At 37.1% G+C, this 19,135-nt stretch overlaps 2 protein-coding genes across 6 annotated transcripts in view; both read left to right on the forward strand.

The window, feature by feature from the left end:
- ZRANB3 (zinc finger RANBP2-type containing 3) overlaps window positions 1-19,135 on the forward strand; it is a 275,954-nt gene that overhangs the window by 129,399 nt on the left and 127,420 nt on the right. The window lies entirely within an intron of this gene.
- On the forward strand, window positions 4,608-4,879 carry LOC116756764 (cytochrome c oxidase subunit 7C, mitochondrial-like). The gene is given in 2 exon segments (XM_032637677.1): window positions 4,608-4,773; window positions 4,776-4,879. Coding segments are annotated over 2 exon segments (270 nt in total).

Raw genomic sequence — 19,135 nt, forward strand, 5'->3', positions numbered from 1 at the left:
TTCTTTGTACAAATGTCTATTTGGTCTTTTGCCCATTTTTTAATTGGGTTTTTGTTTTTGTTTGTGGGGCTTTTTTTTGCTGTTGAGTTGTAGGAGTTCCTTATATATTTTGGATATTAACTTCTTATTAGACATGTGGTTTGCAAATATTTTCTTCAATTCTAGAGGTTGTTTTCTCATTTTGTTGATGATTTCATTTGCTGTGCAGAGCTTTTTATTAGTTTGAGATAATCCCACTTGTTTATTTTTGCTTTTTTTGCCTTAGCTTTTGGTGTCAAATTCCAAATCATAGCCAAGACTGATATCAAGGAGTTTACCCCCTACGTTTTCTTCTAGGAGTTTTATGGTTTCAGATCTTACATTCCAGTCTTTAATCCATTTTAGGTTAACTTTTGTGTGTAGTGTAAAATGGGGATCAAAATTCATTCTTTCTTTTGCATGTGACCATCCAGTTTTCCCAACACTATTTACTGAAGGGCCTGTCCTTTCCCCTCTGTGTATTCTTGGTTCCTTTGTTATAAATTAATTGACCACATAGTCATGAGTTTATTTTTGGCTCTGTTCTGTTCCATTGATCAATATGTCTGTTTTGATGCAAATACCATACTGTTTTGATTACTATCACTCTGTAATATAGTTCAAAATCAGGGAGCATGATGCCACAGCTTTGTTCTTTTTTCTCATGATTGCTTTGGTTATTGGGGTCTTTTGTGGTTTCAAACAAATTTTATGATTGTTTTATTTTTGTGAAAAATGCCATTTTAATTTTGATAGGGATTGCATAGAATCTTAGATTGCTTTGGGTAGTATGGACAGTTTAACAATATTAATTCTTCCACTCCATGAGCATGAAATATCTTTCCTCTTTTTGATGTCTTCTATTTTTTCATCAATGTCTTAATAATTTTCAGTGTACAGGTCTTTCACGTCCTTGGTTAAATTTATTCCAAGGTATTTTATTCTTTTTGATGCAATTACAGGGTTTTTTCCCTTTATTTCTCTTTCTGACAGTTTGTTGCTAGTGACTAGAAATGCAACAGATATTTATATATTGATTTTGTATTCTGCAACTTTACTGGGTATGTTGATTAGCCCTCACAGTTTTTGGTGAGTCTTCTGGATTTTCTATATATAATAACATATCTACAATCTATATACCTTTTGTATCCTTTTCTTGTCTTTGTGCTAGCTAGGTCTTCTAAAACAGTGTTGAATAGGAATGGTGAGACAAGACGTCCTTGTCTTGTTCTCAGTCTTAGGAGGAAAGTTTCCAGTTTCTCACCATGAAGTATGATGTTAGCTAGGTATTTTGTAGATAACTCTTTATCAAATTGAGGAAATTCCCCTGGGTTCCTAGTTTTCTGAGAGCTTTTGTCATGATTGGGATTTGGTTTTTGTCAGCTGCTTTTTCTGCATCAGTTGATAAAGTCATATGATTTTTTTATTCTTTAGTCTGTTGTTGTAATGGATTACATTTATTCACATTCAAGTGTTGATGAACCAGTCTTGCATACCTAGGATAAATTCTACTTGGCCATGGTATATAATTCTTTTTTATACATTCCTAGATTTGGTTTGCTAATATTTTGTTGAGGATTTTCACATCTATGTTCCTGAGAGGTATTGATCTGTAGGTTTTTGGGGTTTTTTAAAATAATATCTTTGTTTTTGGTGTTAGGGTAAAGCTAGCCTTGTAGAATGAGTTAAGAAGTGTTCCCTTTGTTTTACAAAGGCCAAAGCTGAATCAAATGAAAATAGCTACTCTTTACTGCTGCTAGAGTTGTATTCCTCAAATTCTCCATTTCCGCCTGTTGCCTATAAAGTAAAGCACTTTACATCGTAGTTGCTACCTGTGTCTTCTATTCTCTTCTCCCCTTCTCTGGCATCAATTCTAGTGACACTTCCATCTCCCTACCTATTATAATATCTACCACTTATTATAAATGTTATATTAGATAGGTTAATCTCTCTGAGCCTTTGTTTCTTTATATAAATTTGGGAGTAATAATACTTTTCTCATGAGATTACTTACGTAAGGAACAGGAAGAATATATCTCAGATATTCCTTTCCCCTATTCTGCTCCCAAACACCATGACTTTTTAAGCTTTGCTATCTCTATATATGCTGTTCTTTTTCTGATTAATTCCTTTCCTTTTGTGTCCCCATCTTTCCCCAAGTTCACCTAACAAAAGCATCATTTAAAACCCTCTTCAAATATCACTTCCTCTGTGTCACCATCTGTATCACCAGCCTTTGAGCCTCTTGGTTGCTGTGTGCTCTCACTTCTACTTTAGTTTGAATCATGTTCTAGTGTACTTTACTGGTTCTCTCCCAAAGATTGGAACTCCTAGGACTTAAGCCATATCTACCTAGCAGTGTCTAGGGAATAGATTTCCAGTTAACGCCTTCTGAATGAATGAGTAAGAGAGAAAAAGAGAGAGAACTTCTTTTGTCTCATTAATTGTTGGTGTTGGTTTGAGACATTTGGGCTCATCTCAGATAAGCATCTCTTTATCTGAACAAAGGGGACATCTTGTCTATAGTCACCAGTACTTTAAATTATGTCCACTACCACCCACCTCCAGTTATTCTTGTGGCATGGAGGTAACGGAGAAAAGATTCCTCTAAGTGGGATTTGGGGGTTGGGGTCCTTTTTTTTTTTTTTTTTTTTTTTTTTAAATTTTTGCTGTGTTGGGTCTTCATTTCTGTGTGAGGGCTTTCTCTAGTTGTGGCAAGCGGGGGCCACTGTTCATCGCGGTGCGTGGGCCTCTCACTATCGCGGCCTCTCTTGTTGCCGAGCACAGGCTCCAGACGCGCAGGCTCAGTAGTTGTGGCTCACGGGCCTATTTGCTCCACGGCATGTGGGATCCTCCCAGACCAGGGCTCGAACCCATGTCCCCTGCATTAGCAGGCAGATTCTCAACCACTGCGCCACCAGGGAAGCCCAGGGATCTTTTTTAAAAAACTATTAAAATGTCTAGCATAGGGCTTCCTTGGCAGTTTAGTGGTTAAGACTCTGTGCTTCCAATGCCGGGGTCACCTGTTTGATCCCTGGTCGGGGAACTAATATCACATGCCATGCGGTATGGCCAAAAAGAAGAAGAAAAAGAAAATCAACTTAAAAAAAAAAAAGTCTAGCATTGAGTTGTCTTGCTTTCCTTCTGGTCATCCTCAGTTTCAAATGTTTTTATCTTGAACACTTGAAATGTATAATACTAATGCAACTGATTTCAATTTCAATTTTAAAGAAGAAGTTTACCCTGATTTCTTTAGGGAATGATGTAATTTTGCTCAGGGCTCCTGCTGTTTTGCACAGCTGGGCTATTGCAATGTTCTCTCCATAGTCTTGGACAAGATTCAAAATGAAATGCAGAGGTGACAGCAATGGTGAGTTAAACCGTACCCAGATAGAGTCAGACACAGAGCATCTTCCTGGAATATAATGTTTATAACTCACATAAGCATTGAAAGGCACAAAGCACTAATGCCATTGTGTCACCCTAAGGCACTTTTATTATATAGTAATACTTCCAAGTACATTGTAAGGAGGATGTTGCAAACGTTCCTGCCTCACCAATTGTTATTAACTGAAATGTTCTTAATGGGATAGAAATTATTTAAAATCTGGAGGGGAGGTTCAAATTAATTATCACCCCATAATCTGCTTCTCCTTTTTTTTTTTTTTTTTTAAAGTAATGGACTTAAGTTTCCACAGAACTGAACAGCCCTAAGGGGCCACATCTGCACTGGGAATTGGACAACAATTCCGCTCCAGATTTTTCATAGATAGCAGCTAGGGATTGTTATCAATCCAAGTCTTATTTCTTTACATTAGAACATTTTAAACATTTTTTCCTTTAGCCATTGATTAACCTACCTTTTACCCCTGTATATTATTGAGGGTCTTCTATTTGAAAAATTATTATGAATATAGACTAAGAAACATGTCCACTATCTGAGAAGCTTTCAATCAGAAAAGGTTGTGGGGTGTGTGTCTCTGTATGATATATGTAAAATGTAGAATACTAGAAATATTGGAAATTAAGTTTACAATATAACTTCCATGGTACTTTTGTGGAAGGAAATTAATTCCAGCTTGATTAAGTCAGGATGCTTTGTAAAGGAGGTAGATTTAAGGTGAGTCTTACAGAAGAGGTAGGTATAAAGCCAGCACCTGAAAAAAGGTAAATTGACGAATTTATTGACTTTCCGTTGTTTGTGAGCTGTATTTTCACAGAACTGAGGTTGAGACTCGAGGGTATGAGGCTGTGAAGTTTCTGCTTTACTTCAGCTACAGCTGCCTCACTTTTTCTCCTTGATAAATGTTGAGTTTCTGTGTAATGTTTTATTTGAAAATGGCTTACATTGCTTTTTAAATTTTAAAAACTGCTTTTCTCGATTCTTTAGTGTCTTCTTTTTCTGTATTACAGTGATGTGAAGTATGTATCTTTCTTAACCTTTATCTAACTTTATTCATAAGTGATCCAAAAGTTTTCAATAGAATGAGTCAATCTTTGGCATTTTCTGCAAGTTTTAATCACATTTTCTTTCTCTCAAGCTATAAAGTTAATTCAGAAAGTTAAACTAGACACAGGGGAACAAGGTCATGAGGAAAGGAAGGCTTGGTGTGCTGCCTCCATTTCTTCCACCTTCAGTCTTTGTGCCTTTCACAGTTTCCGACACAGCTGTGCTGGGACAGACTGTCTGGAGGTTCACAGCCCCTGTGGTGTGTAGGAGCCACTATGAGGAGGGTCCGGGGGAGTATTTACTATTCTAGTGGAAAACAAGTAGCAGTTACTACTTATGATCACTTTGTACTTTGGATCTGGATTTGCTGAACCTTTCTTTGTAGTAAGACACCAACTGCTTAAAAAATAATCCATGAAACACATATGAAAAGGAGTATTTTAAGAGGTGCACTCTCTTTGAAAAAAGATCTGACTCTTGAACTTGATAAATGGAATATTTATAAATGGAATGGAATATTTATAAATGGAGTATTTCCTGCCATATCAATAAACAAAGGATGTCACAGTCACCAGTGATTGCAGCCCTCCAAAGTGAGCTGGTGAGCCCTGAGGAAACTCGGGGCTGAAAAGAATACCTGCCATCTAGCAGCCATCAGACTGCAGCTATTCCCTGCGGTGAGCCCTGAGGAAACTCAGGATGTGAAAATACAGGTCCCAGATAGCTAAGGTGCACATCAAAGGGATGATTTCTGTGAGCCCAGACTCTTGGATCTTTCCATACATAGAAAAGCACTAAGTTCCTTAACTTGAGATATCTGGTTTTCTTTATTTAAGATAGTCTTTTGACATCCCAGTTACTTGCTCTTTGTTGCAAAACTCCTATATATCCTGGCTCCTCCCCCCACCTCTTCAGGAGAAGTTTCTCAGAGTTATCTGAACCGCTGTCTCCCGGGCTGCAGTCTTCATTTCCCCCCAAGTAAAACTTAACTCGCAACTCTCATGTTATGCATATATTTTTCTTAATTCAACAAACTCAACATACTAAATATATTTGTAAATAAACTTAAGGCATTAACAAAAGAAAGAAAATTAAACTACTATATGTATGTATACATTTGTATACATACATATATATATTATTTTTAATTTTTTTATTTATTTATTTTTTTGGCCACGCCACGTGGCCTGCAGGATCTTAGTTCCCCAACCAGGGATCGAACCCGGGTCATGGCAGTGAAAGCACCAAGTCCTAACCACTGGACCACCAGGGAATTCCTCCCTACAATATATTTTTTAACAATGATAATATTTTCCTGTTGTTTTATAGTAAATGACATATTTCCAGAGAGTAAAAGTTTATAGAACGGCGAGGCATTCAGTTTTTTTTGCCATGACATTTGAAAGCATAATTTAACTTTTTTTTTTTTTTTTTTTTGCGGTACGCGGGCCTCTTACTGTTGTGGCCTCTCCCATTGTGGAGCACAGGCTACGGACACGCAGGCTCAGCGGCTGTGGCTCACGGGCCCAGCCGCTCCACGTCATGTGGGATCTTCCCGGACCGGGGCACGAACCCGTGTCCCCTGCATCGGCTGGCGAACTCCCAACCACTGCGCCACCAGGGAAGCCCAATTTAACCTTTTTTTAGTTACTCAAAGTTACCAACTACTGAGACAAGTTAGGCCCTTTACTTAAATCTCTTAGACTGTTTTAAGTTATGTGTTTGCTTCTTTTTTGGCTGTGCCGTGCGCCATGCGGGATCTTAGTTCCCTGAGCTGGGATCGAACTTGCACCCCCTGCAGTGACAGCACAGAGTCTTAACCTCTGGCCTGTGTCTGCTTCTTAGTCTTCATTTTTGCTACTCCAAGGCCTTTTGCTTCCCTGTCTTAAGTGAGTTTACACATAAAATGAAATGACTCTTTATATATTTTTATTAATATTAGTACTGAGGCTATTATGATAAATAACATTAGAAAAAATAAATGAAGTAATATCAGCTATTCCTTCACTTTTCAGTACACTTTTATTTAAAATCCCTATTTTAGGTTATTCATAATATATTAACTTTTCAATTGAGTTTCTTATCTTTTAAAAATTTACCATTAATTCCTAACATTCATTACTTTTTTTTTTTTTTGCGGTACGTGGGCCTCTCACTATTGTGGCCTCTCCCATTGTGGAGCACAGGCTACGGACGCGCAGGCTCAGCGGCCATGCCTCACCGGCCTAGCCGCTCCGCGGCATGTGGGATCTTCCCGGACCAGGGCACGAACCAGTGTCCCCTGCATCGGCAGACGGACTCTCAACCACTGCGCCACCAGGGAAGCCCCATTACTTTTTTATTCCAACATTTTTATAGTATTTAAAATTTTCTTTACCTTATTAGTTTATGACAGGGTGTTCAAATGAATCTAATGAACTGTTTTCTCTATTTTTAACATCACTAGCATTTCCGTAAAGTCAAGTCAAGCCCAGGTTAGATCTTAATATATGCAACTTCTCCGTATAAATTAACTTTTATTATTTATTGTTATACTTACTAATACTTTGCAAGTAACATTTATTTTGATTCTAAAGCCAATTTGAATTTGTGTCATAAGACAATTTTCTTAGATAACATTTTCACTAAAATTTCTGAAGTTCAGATATATACATTTTCTCTAGTCAACTGGTTCCATAAAACCAGAATCAGGGGCTTCCCTGGTGGCGCAGTGGTTGAGAGTCCGCCTGCCGATGCAGGGGATATGGGTTCGTGCCCAGGGCCGGGAAGATCCCACATGCCGCGGAGTGGCTTGGCCCCGTGAGCCATGGCTGCTGAGCCTACGCGTCTGGAGCCTGTGCTCCGCAACGGGAGAGGCCACAACAGTGGGAGGCCCGCGTACTGCAAAAAAAAAAAAACCAGAATCAGTTTTTTATTTTGACATGGATAATATTTAATAAATGAGGACTGTGACTAGCATATGATTCCATTATCATAATTTTGACATATCTCATTTCTTTTTATGGAGTAAAATTGAATTCCTTAAATAATAATTGATGGGCTGTGCACTTCTGAGCATATTCTGTATATAGATTCATTTAAGAAATTTGGAGCCATTATTAGTTCTAGTAGAAGACAAAGAAAGAGAAAGAACACAGAAGTTATTCTACAATATATTTAGTTATATTGGGAAAACAAGGCACATCCCTATCCAATAAAAATGTTAGAAACCAAATATATTTCACTTTGCTATATAATACTTCCCTGGGGTTCATGTGACATTGCATTGTAGGAGAAATTATCTGTAACTCTGTCTAATACAGAAACAATCTATACAAATTCCACTCTAGAGGGAAAAACTTCATAGTTCAGACCCAGGAAATTTTATCTTGATGTGGGTTGGTTGATTTTTAGCCCCCAAAATCATCTCTTTAAATATTCTCTAAACATACAAAAATTAATTTTTAGGTATTTAATGTTTACAAACATTCCTGGTTTTCTTATTTCTTAATAGTCCTAGTGTTTCTTTATTGCCTAAGCCAATTTAAACAGCAGTTTTTATTTTTGATAGCATTCCACGTCTTTTCCTTAGAATGACAAATTGATTTTGCAGCCTTATTGGATTCACATTCTTGTTTCCTTTTCAGCAAATAATGCCTAATCCCAGTCTTTGATGATCATCCTTTACTTTTTAACCTTTGACAGCTATCTACCCAACTCAGTAGGGCTCTATTTTTAGTCAATAGTGGCATTTTGGCAAGTGGTAGAAGATGTGGTTAGCATTTTTTTTCCTCTTGCTTGTTTGCTTTTCATTTTATGTAACCATTTATTATTCTTTTCTTAAAAAAAAACTTATCTTATGAAGGCTTCCTTTTTACTTCCTTTGTATTCTAATATATGACCCATTTTAAATGGGTCTCAGTTCTGAACTTGAGTAGTGAATCTCTGACATTGCTTAATTTACATTTTCAAAAATTACTGGATTGAAATTTCAGTTTCTTTCTAATGGTTCTAAAGTGATTGCTATGTGTCAACACAAGAATGACAGATTAATACAAGTACTAGTTCAACTGAAAACATTCTAATAACCTTGTAAAATTTTTTCTCTGAATCTTTTGATTGATTTGCATTTGATTTCTTATTTTGAAAGCAAAAGTAATTTTCTTCCTGTCAGAAATAAGTGGTGACCTTATTTACTTCACTTCCACCACGATTATATAAATGAAGAAAATATTATTTTAATATACTGTCTGAATTTCAACATGAGGTTCTTTATTCTGATGTTGTCTTCAAATTAATTATAGTGTTACCACATAAAAAAGGATATAAAACACCATGCTGTAATTATTTACACTATCCAAGTAAAGAATCATTTTCTCTTTTATAAAATCTCTGGTCGAGTCGATCTCTGATCATTATTGGCAATAATCAATTTGCCAAGTGCAAATGTTCACTGTCTTTCTTTCGTTTCTTAGTCCTTGTTTTCATATACTTTTGAAAGACTCCTTTGTTTACATTTGTGATCAGCATATTCATAGCGTTATTATACAACATGGATGATTTTGTATTTTTCATACATTTTTCTTTCCTTAAATGCACTCTTTTTGATTTCTCTGTTCATTACAACTAGAAATTTTAGTGATATAAGTTATTTATTCCTCCAGTTGTTAAACAGTTTTGTTTATAATGGCTTAAATATAGTGCTCTGCTTACCTGAAATAACAGATAATTAAATTAATACACAAATTAGAATCCTTTCCAGAGCCTTTATTAAACTTCTGAAATTCTTTTTCTATTAAATTGTTAGTTTATCTAAATAGATTATGAAGTTAGAAGCCAAATTCTGTTTTTGTTAAAGTTATTCTAAAAGCAATTATACTCCAATAAAGATATGTATTTTTTTAAATTATTCTGTATACTATATAGCGAAATAGAAAGCACTGTGTTTATACTGCCTTAGAATTGGAGTTGAAAATCAGTTAAGGAACAAGGTTCTCCAGCAATTAATAAGAAGTTCAAGAATAAAATTGTGAAAACGTTAAGTTTGGTTTTTCTCTTTTTTTTCTTCTGGGGAGAAAATGGCAAAAAATTAGGGAAAAGCACTCCGAGATATTTTTCTCTAAGGTTTAATCTTTAGAGTAGTTATTCTCAAAATGCAGCCTGAGAGCCATCCCCATGAGAATTGCTTTAGGGGTCCTTATTTTAAAAGTCCAGTTCTTTCAAGTCAGGATTTGGGGATTTGGTGCCTTAGAGTCTGAATTTTTAACTAATATCCAAATGATTCATAAGTATAATAGATTTTAAGAACCTAGAACATTACCAAAAGATTGGATCATGTTTTCTTTTTTTCCTTTTTTCTTTCTTTTTTTCCCCTAAGCATCTATAATTGTGCTCTTTGTGTTGTTTTGGGCTCTGATTTTCAAGAAATTGCCAAGGTACTAATCCTATAATACATATGGAGAAAATGTAAAGAATCTTATTAGAGTTCACTTACGTGATTTTTTCTTTTTTCTTTTTTTCGCGGTACGCGGGCCTCTCACTGCTCTGGCCTCTCCCGTTGCGGAGCACAGACTCCGGACCCGCAGGCTCAGCGGCCATGGCTCACGGGGCCCAGCCGCTCCGCGGCACGTGGGATCTTCCCGGAGCAGGGCACGAACCCATGTCCCCTACATCGGCAGGCGGACTCTCAACCACTGCGCCACCAGGGAAGCCCTCTCATGTGATTTTAATATTACAAAACAGATTTTTTAAGATATGAAAAATATATGGAACATATACTTCTGAACTATCGAGCATTATCAATCTGTATTATTCTATCATGAACTTTTTAAAAAAATTAATTAATTTTTGGCTGCATTGGGTCTTTGTCGCTGCGTGCAGGCTTTCTCTAGTTGCGGTGAGGGGGACCTAGTCTTGGTTGTGGTGTGCGGGCTTCTCATTGCAGTGGCTTCTCTTGTTGTGGAGCGTGGCCTCTAGGTGCATGGGTTTCAACAGTTGTGGCACACGGGCTCTAGAGCGCAGGCTCCGTAGTTGTGACTCACGGGCTTAGTTGCTCCGTGGCATGTGGGATTCTCCCGGACCAGGCTTGAACCCATGTCCTCTGCATTGGCAGGTGGATTCTTAACCACTATGTCAACAGGAAAGCCCCATGATCTTTCATTAATTCAAATTGTACCTTAGGAGTATTAATGGTTGAATGATAATACATATACATTTGAACTTGTTACATCATAGTTACCTCATTTTTACTATCTTGTGACCATTTTAAGATTAAATATGAATGTAGAGGAGGAAAAATAATTTTTCCTCTACGCTTCTCAATTCTTGGTTGAGAATCCCTGTAATAAAATACAGATTAGCAAGAGAAAAACGAATAGGAGTTTATTAACATGTATACAGAGGAGATACCTAGGAAACATGAGTAAAATTCCTTAAATGGCCCAAGCCACCACCTTAAATACCATGCTCAGCTAAACACAAAGGAAATAAGGCAGGGGCCAGGGGTGGAGGAGGGGTTTTATAGGAAGTTTCCAGGAAAAGCATGGTTAACAAGTGTAAGATTTGTTGTGTGGATTTGTCAGTGCCTTCTTCATTGGTAAGAGTTTCTTGTAATTTAAGAGTTATCCCTCTATACCAGGTATGGAGAGGGAGATGCCCTTAAAATAGAGTTTTCTTTTATAAATTTTCCTTTCAAAAGGGTAACTTCTACTTCATCTTCAAAGCTTTTCCTGTGTGTGCTATTTCTCAAAAATATAGCACAGAGTAATCCTTATGCCAAAGAAGCATATTTTGGGGTGGCATATTCTGCTACCCTTCAATGAACATCACAGAAGATTTTGACAGATTGCTGCCCGTATTACACGTATAACTCAAAATTCTTCTAAAATATTATAGTCTGTGTTCATTGTTTTTCTTTCTGTGTTCTGTAGTTCAAAACATTGTGATTGTTCTTTCTTTTATTGAGTGAAATTGTTTTTCCCCAGGAAACATAAATTATTCCTTATACATTTTCCCACTTATTCCCTTGAAATGAGTAATATAATACATAGCCTCCACACTGTTACAGATTGAAAATCCAAACATGTTAGGAAAAGTGACTTACTCTGAGTCTCGACCTTATCATCAGCAGAAGTAGGATGAGACATCATGCAACCCTAGGCTTCTACATTTTTTGCTTCTTCATTTTTCCTTACGTGTGAGTTTTACCATTATTTCTTTTGGAAGAGTTCTTCTTTCATTCTGCACTTAAATATGTGCGTTTAATTCATGTTGCTCCCTCTCCTCATTCCTCTCCCTCCTCCACCACCCCCCACCCCACTTAAATGTCAGAGTACTTTAATAGACTGACTTTGTTATAAGGTCACAGTTGATGACCAGATTTTGGCATAAACACTTAAGTGGTTTATTTTGGCGGTACGTGGGCCTCTCACTGTTGTGGCCTCTCCCGTTGCGGAGCACAGGCTCCGGACGTGCAGGCTCAGTGGCCATGGCTCACGGGCCTAGCCACTCCGCGGTATGTGGGATCTTCCCCGACCGGGGCACGAACCCGTGTCCCCTGCATCGGCAGGCGGACTCTCAACCACTGCACCACCAGGGAAGCCCAACACTTAAATTTAATACTCAGAAATTTGCTGCTTCTCGAATAGCCTCTTGCATATTTTTAAAAGAACTTTTCTCTCTGTCCCTTAGCATCCCCCTCCAAGTAATATTTTTTCAGACGGGATATGTACGCAGCACGGAAGACTTAATACGAGCTCAAGGTCAGCATTTTCCTTCCAGTCCTATCCCTGCAGGCCCTCCCTCCAGTGGTAACACTATCAGTAGTTCCTTCCATCCTCCCTCCTTCCCTTCTTCCCTTTCTTCCTGCCCCCCCTTCTGTCTCTCTTTCTCCCCTCTTCCCTTCTCTCTCTCAATACTAACTGGATCATATTTACCATACTGTTTTTCTTTTCCACATATTTTGCAGCCTATGACTTACCAGCCTTTCCATATCAGCATATAGATCTATTTCCGTTTTTTTAATGATTAGATAATATCTCATTGTATGGAGGTACCATAATTTCTCTAACTAGTCTCTTCTTTAATGATTCAGCATACTGTGCAAGTATATCCCTGAATAAAGTCAAAGTATTGGACTTGCTGGATGGTCAAATCACTATTTATATCTACAGTAGTGTACAAGTGTAAATTTCTCCAAACTTGCTCCAACACTTATCAAATCTTTAGTTTTTATTCATCTTATTCTGTAGGTGAAAAAATGGGTTCTCAAAGTTTTGATTTCTTCATCACTAAGTATGAGTGACCTTGGGCATCTTTTGATGGTTGTTGAATGTACTTTACATATGTGAGTGGGTTGTTCAGTTCTTTTCTCCATTTTTCTATTGGATTGTTTGTCCTTTTTTTTTTTTTTTCCTTTCTGGTAGAAACTTTTCATAAATTGAGGAACTTGGCCTTTTGTCATTTGTATTACAATTCTGGGTTTTTTTTGGTTTCCACGTAGTTCTTTTTGTATTTTCCTTTATGCTTTTTGGATTTGATATAATGAATTTAAATGTCTACTCTGTTTTTATTTTTATTTCTACACATTTTTTTTCTATCATTTTTATATGTGTTACTTCTTAGTGTGTATATATATTTTTTTGAGGGGGGGAGGGTGGGGCATGCCATGCGGCATGTGGGATCCTAGTTCCTCGACCAGGCATCAAACCCACGCTCCCTGCATTGGAAGGATGTAGTCTTAACCACTGGACCACCAGGGAAGTCCCAGTATATATATATTTGATCTTTCTGGAAATTGACTTCTAGTGAGGGGTGTGGCAAAGACCTACTTGTATTATTTTTCCAAGTGGTTAGTGTAGAGGAGTAAAAAGTTTTCCCTGACCCTCTTAGGGTCCCTGGCTGGCTGTGAAAAGTAAACTGACAAACAAAGACGGATAAACAGGAGTAAAGCATACAAATTATATTGAATTTTTTCATATACATGAGAGCCATCACAAGAGAATGAAGACTCAAAGAAGTGACCAGAGCAGGAAGTTTTTATACCTTTCAGACAATCAGGCAATAAATTTGTGAAGAATTGACAAGGCAAAGGAGTTTGGGCTAGGAGTAGTAAATGGTGAAAATGTAACTAGGAAGATAAGGGTTAGTTTAACAAAGTTTGTTTGTAGATTCCTCTGGTGCCTTCCTGGACTGATAAGAGTCTGTCTCCAGGAAAAGGAAAATGTATTTCCTGCCTTTAGGTGGGAAGGAGGGAGTTTTTTCTGCATTTAGTACTTCTTAATTGCCTTCAGCTCAAAATAATTTTTATGTCAGAGAGGCATATTTTGGGGCAACATATTCTGGTTTCCTTTATTAATTAATTTTCCTAACATCATTAGTTGAATAAACCATTTTTTCCCCCAAAATGCCACCTTTATCACATGCTCAATTCCCATATATGTCTTGCTTCTACATTCTCCTCTGTTTCATTGCTCTGTTTTGAATATTCCTTCGAAGGACCAGACTTTTTTCATAATAATTTGGAAGTAGCCACTTACCAAAATTCTTTAGGTGATACTTAGGTATTACTACCAATAGTAGTAATCATTCTTCTATTAATTCTTTTGGTTTCTGTGTACGTGGTCACATTATTTGCAACTAATACACTTTTTGCCCATCTGTTCTAATGTTTATATTTGTCATTTCTTTCTCCTGTTTCTGATATTGGTGGGAACATTTTTTCTCCATTAAACGGTACAGCCTTTTTGGTTGAGATACGTACTTTTTTCTAATGTGAAGAGATCTTCCTTTTAGTAATAGTTAATAATAAAGAGTTTTATCAAAAATTAAAGTCAAATTTTTTAGTTGCCTTTTCAGCATCTAAGGATTATATGACATTTTCCCTTTGATTTATTAACGTTGTGAATTATAGTAACAGACTTTCTTACACTGAAAAGTTTTTTTATTCCTGTACTTGAACTCCTCTTGGTCATGTTATTTATTCTATTAAAGGTCTACTGAATTCTATATTCTTAGTCTCCTTAAAGTGTTTTCTCAATAATCACATTGAGATTGATCTTTGAAATTGATCTTTGATTATCTTTTGTGCTGCCTTTCATGTTTTAGTACCCATGTTTTGCTGACTTTTTAAAATAATTTAAAGAGAATTTAGAAGTTTTTCTCCTTTTAGTACTGTCTGGAATAGTCTAGAAGCATTTCTTCTTGGCCACTCCTTTTAAAATATAGGACAGCCCTCTTGTCCTTCCTCTCAGCACAACCGACAATAGGTCGTAGAGCAGTAACTTTTTTTTTCCAGTTTTTTATTTGCAAGTTACTTCGTCTTTACAGAAGAGTTGCGGGAATATGAATAGTACAAAGAACATCCCTATACTCTTTACTCAGATTTGTCTGTTGATAATACCTTACCCCATTTGTAAAGCTGTGACTTTTAATAAAATTTCCTAGAGACTTGGTTAGAATAAAACTACAACACTAAGGGTGTAGCAGTTAACTGCTAATACTAGAAATAGTATTCTTCAAGCACATTTGCTCCGATCCAGCCTCTCTGTCCATTGCAGGGGCTTCTCACTGCTTCACTTTTTGCTATCCCTCTCATGGGCATCATGAACCATGCTTTGGAGTACAGGCCTACTCGAGTTCACTCAAGTGCTTCAGCCTCAACTCGGTGTCTTTGTCTTTAGAGAGAGAAGATTTCTGCCCTGTCCTGCTGCCCTCTAAGGCCTACTTCCTTTCCAGCCTCACATGGTCCTAATGTATTTCCTTCACGGGAAAGCTTGCTTCAATCCATGAGGAAGAGCCAGACCATCAGGGAAGTGTGACAGCACATTTCCCAAAGCGTAGCCTCTTCATTCTTGAGTAAAGAGAAGATCAGGCCTGTATGTCCATATTCCTGTGGTCTATTTCCTGCTCCTAGTCCCGTGTGAGACAAGAGCACATGAATGAACACACACACACACACACACACACACACACACTCACACTCACACTCCCTCTCTCTCTTTCTCTCTTTCCCCTTTAAGAATAAACAATAATTTTCAGATATACCATCTAAACCTCTATATAGGAAAGAAAATTAAGAACATTTAAATACTTCTGCTAAAACATACACTTCCTTAACAATGATAAATAATAGAACATAGGATTTCAGTCTAACATTTTTATGTGGGTTTCTTTACTTAATTTAGTTCCTCATTAAGATTTAAAATCTACATACCTTAAAAGTCCTCCAAAGGGGTATCTTCTAGAACAAATAGGCCACCTATTCTAAAGACAATCCACAAGCTGCTTATAACTGTAAAATTGGTGAAATTTTCTAGTTTCAAAAAATTTTCAATCAGCAGGCATCTTTTGTATACAATTGCTGTATAAAAGCCATCACAATACAAAAAATTGAAACTGAAATTCAATGTGTCAGTTAGGATTATTGTTATTTAGTTGCTCTTAATTTTATGGAAAAAGACATTTAGAAAACCTAAAATTGTTCTCAGTATAATAGTGATTCATTATTTTGAAAATATTGAAAAAATGTTCTCTTGAAATTAATGTATTCTTTTTAATTCTTCCTATGTAGTTAACCTAAACAGTTGTATTATTACTGAGTCAAGGCTTTTGTTCCAAATAGGTGATTTAGGCTTAATCATTATGAAACACTGGATGGTTCCACTTTAACAAATTCTGTGGTAGTTAGAGCTCAGAGCTTTGAACCACCTATACGTACATAATTAAAAAGTTTATTTCTAGGGGAAAAGTAGTTTCAGCCAATTATTTTCCTATTGATAAATTTTATCTAGAACTCAGCTATTCTATGCTATGTATAATTTCTTTCCTTAATGGGAACATGAAATTACACTAATATACTTTTATTTTTTAATTTGGAATCATGTTTTGTTAGAGTTTGTCCTATCAAACTTTATCTTCTACTGATGGTGCCAAAAAAAGGAACAATCAACAGCAAATATTTAAAAAATAAATACCTAAGAACATTAGCAACTGATTATCTTTCTAATTTGTAGAAATCACCATTAGTCATTTAACTACATGATCTTTTAACAAAGAGATGATGAATAGAAGATTTGTGGTTGTTACCATGAAAAATAACTAGATAAAAACTAATGGGAATTTCATTTTTTAGGTGAATTCTCCAACCAGGATAGGGTATTATCTTCAGATAAATCAGATACCTGAATCAGGTATGCAGATTCAGAAATTCATTCTTTTCAGTGATTCCAAGTTAATCAGATTCTGAGATTTTTCATTCAAGCTAACAAAACTCAACGAAAACTTTTCATTTAGCTCACAATGCCTGCTTATTGATGTATATTGAGGAATGGCTTTCCTTGGCTGTTGTCACCCTAAAGAGGCAGAATGGACTCTTTCACCCAAAATTTGGTTCAGATGTCCAGAATGATGATGCCACACAGATGTCAATAGGATGTGAAAAAGTTTATTTACTCACATACTGCTTTCCAGGGAGAGCAGGGTAGGCTCCTAAGCAGGTATGAAAATGGCTGGAGAAAACAAGGAAAGGAGACTGGCTTGGTTTTTTTTACTGGGTTTAGTGCTGCTATGAACATCGCCATGCATGTATATTTTTGAATTAGAGTTTTCTCCAGTTACATGCCATGGAGTGAGATTGCTGGGTCACATGGTAACTCTATTTTTAGTTTTTAAAGGAACCTCCATACTGTTTTCCATAGTGGCTGCAGTAATTTATATTCCCACCAGCAGTGTAGGAGGGTTCCTTTTTCTCCACACCCTCTCCAGCATTTACTATTTGTAGACTTTTTGATGATGGTCTTTCTGACTAGTGTGAGGTGATACCTCATTGTAATTTTGATTTGCATTTTTCCAATAATTAGTGATGTTGAGCATCTTTTCATGTGTCTGTTGGCCATCTGTTTGTCTTCTTTGGAGAAATGTCTAATTAGATCTTCCACCCATTTTTTGCTTTGGTTGTTTGTTTTTTTGATATTGAGCTGTATGAGCTGTTTGTATATTTTAGAAATTAATCCCTTGTCGGTCACATCATTTGCAAATATTTTCTCCCATTCTGTGGGTTGTCTTTTTTTTTTTTTTTTTAAACATCTTTATTGGGGTATAATTGTTTTACAATGGTGTGTTAGTTTCTGCTTTATAACAAAGTGAATCAGCTATACATATACATATGTTCCCATATGTCTTCCCTCTTGCGTCTCCCTCCCTCCCACTCTCCCCATCCCACCCTTCCAGGCTGTCACAAAGCACCGAGCTAATATCCTTGTGCCTTGCGGCTGCTTCCCCCCAGCTATCTACCTTACTACGTTTGTTAGTGTGTATATGTCCATGACTCTCTCTCGCCCTGTCAAAACTCACCCTTCCCCCTCCCCATATCCTCAAGTCCGTTCTCCAGTAGGTCTGCGTCTTTATTCCTATCTTACCCCTAGGTTCTTCATGACATTTTTTTCCCTTAAATTCCATATATATGTGTTAGCATACGGTATTTGTCTTTTTCTTTCTGACTTACTTCACTCTGTATGACAGACTCTAGGTCTATCCATCTCATTACAAATAGCTCAATTTCATTTCTTTTTAAGGCTGAGTAATATTCCATTGTGTATATGTGCCACATCTTCTTTATCCATTCATCCGATGATGGGCGCTTAGGTTGTTTCCATGTCCTGGCTATTGTAAATAGAGCTGCAATGAACATTTTGGTACATGACTCTTTTTGAATTTTGGTTTTCTCAGGGTATATGCCAAGTAGTGGGATTGCTGGGTCATATGGTAATTCTATTTGTAGTTTTTTAAGGAACCTCCATACTGTTCTCCACAGTGGCTGAACCAATTCACATTCCCACCAGCAGTGCAAGAGTGTCCCCTTTTCTCCACACCCTCTCCAGCATTTATTGTTTCTAGATTTTTTGATGATGGCCATTCTGACTGGTGTGAGATGATATCTCATTGTAGTTTTGATTTGCATTTCTCTAATGATTAATGATGTTGAGCATTCTTTCATGTGTTTGTTGGCATTCTGTATATCTTCTTTGGAGAAATGTCTATTTAGGTCTTCTTTTTTTTTTTTTTTTTTTTTTTTTTTTTTTTTTATGCGTTACGCGGGCCTCTCACTGTTGTGGCCTCTCCCGTTGCGGAGGACAGGCTCCGGACGCGCAGGCTCAGCGGCCATGGCTCACGGGCCCAGCCGCTCCGCGGCATGTGGGATCCTCCCAGACCGGGGCACGAACCCGTGTCCCCTGCATCGGCAGGCGGACTCTCAACCACTGCGCCACCAGGGAAGCCCCCTATTTAGGTCTTCTGCCCATTTTTGGATGGGGTTGTTTGTTTTTTTGTTATTGAGCTGCATGAGCTGCTTGTAAATTTTGGAAATTAATCCTTTGTCAGTTGCTTCATTTGCAAATGTTTTCTCCCATTCTGAGGGTTGTCTTTTGGTCTTGGTTATGGTTTCCTTTGCTGTGCAAAAGCTTTGAAGTTTCATTAGGTCCCATTTGTTTATTTTTGTTTTTATTTCCATTACTCTAGGAGGTGGGTCAGAAAGGATCTTGCTGTGATTTATGTCATAGAGTGTTCTTCCTATGTTTTCTTCTAAGAGTTTGATAGTTTCTGGCCTTACATTTAGGTCTTTAATCCATTTTGAGCTTATTTTTGTGTATGGTGTTAGGGAGTGATCTAATCTCATACTTTTACATGTACCTG

The sequence above is a fragment of the Phocoena sinus genome, chromosome 7, assembly GCF_008692025.1.
Source record: "Phocoena sinus isolate mPhoSin1 chromosome 7, mPhoSin1.pri, whole genome shotgun sequence".
NCBI classification, from domain to species: domain Eukaryota; kingdom Metazoa; phylum Chordata; class Mammalia; order Artiodactyla; family Phocoenidae; genus Phocoena; species Phocoena sinus.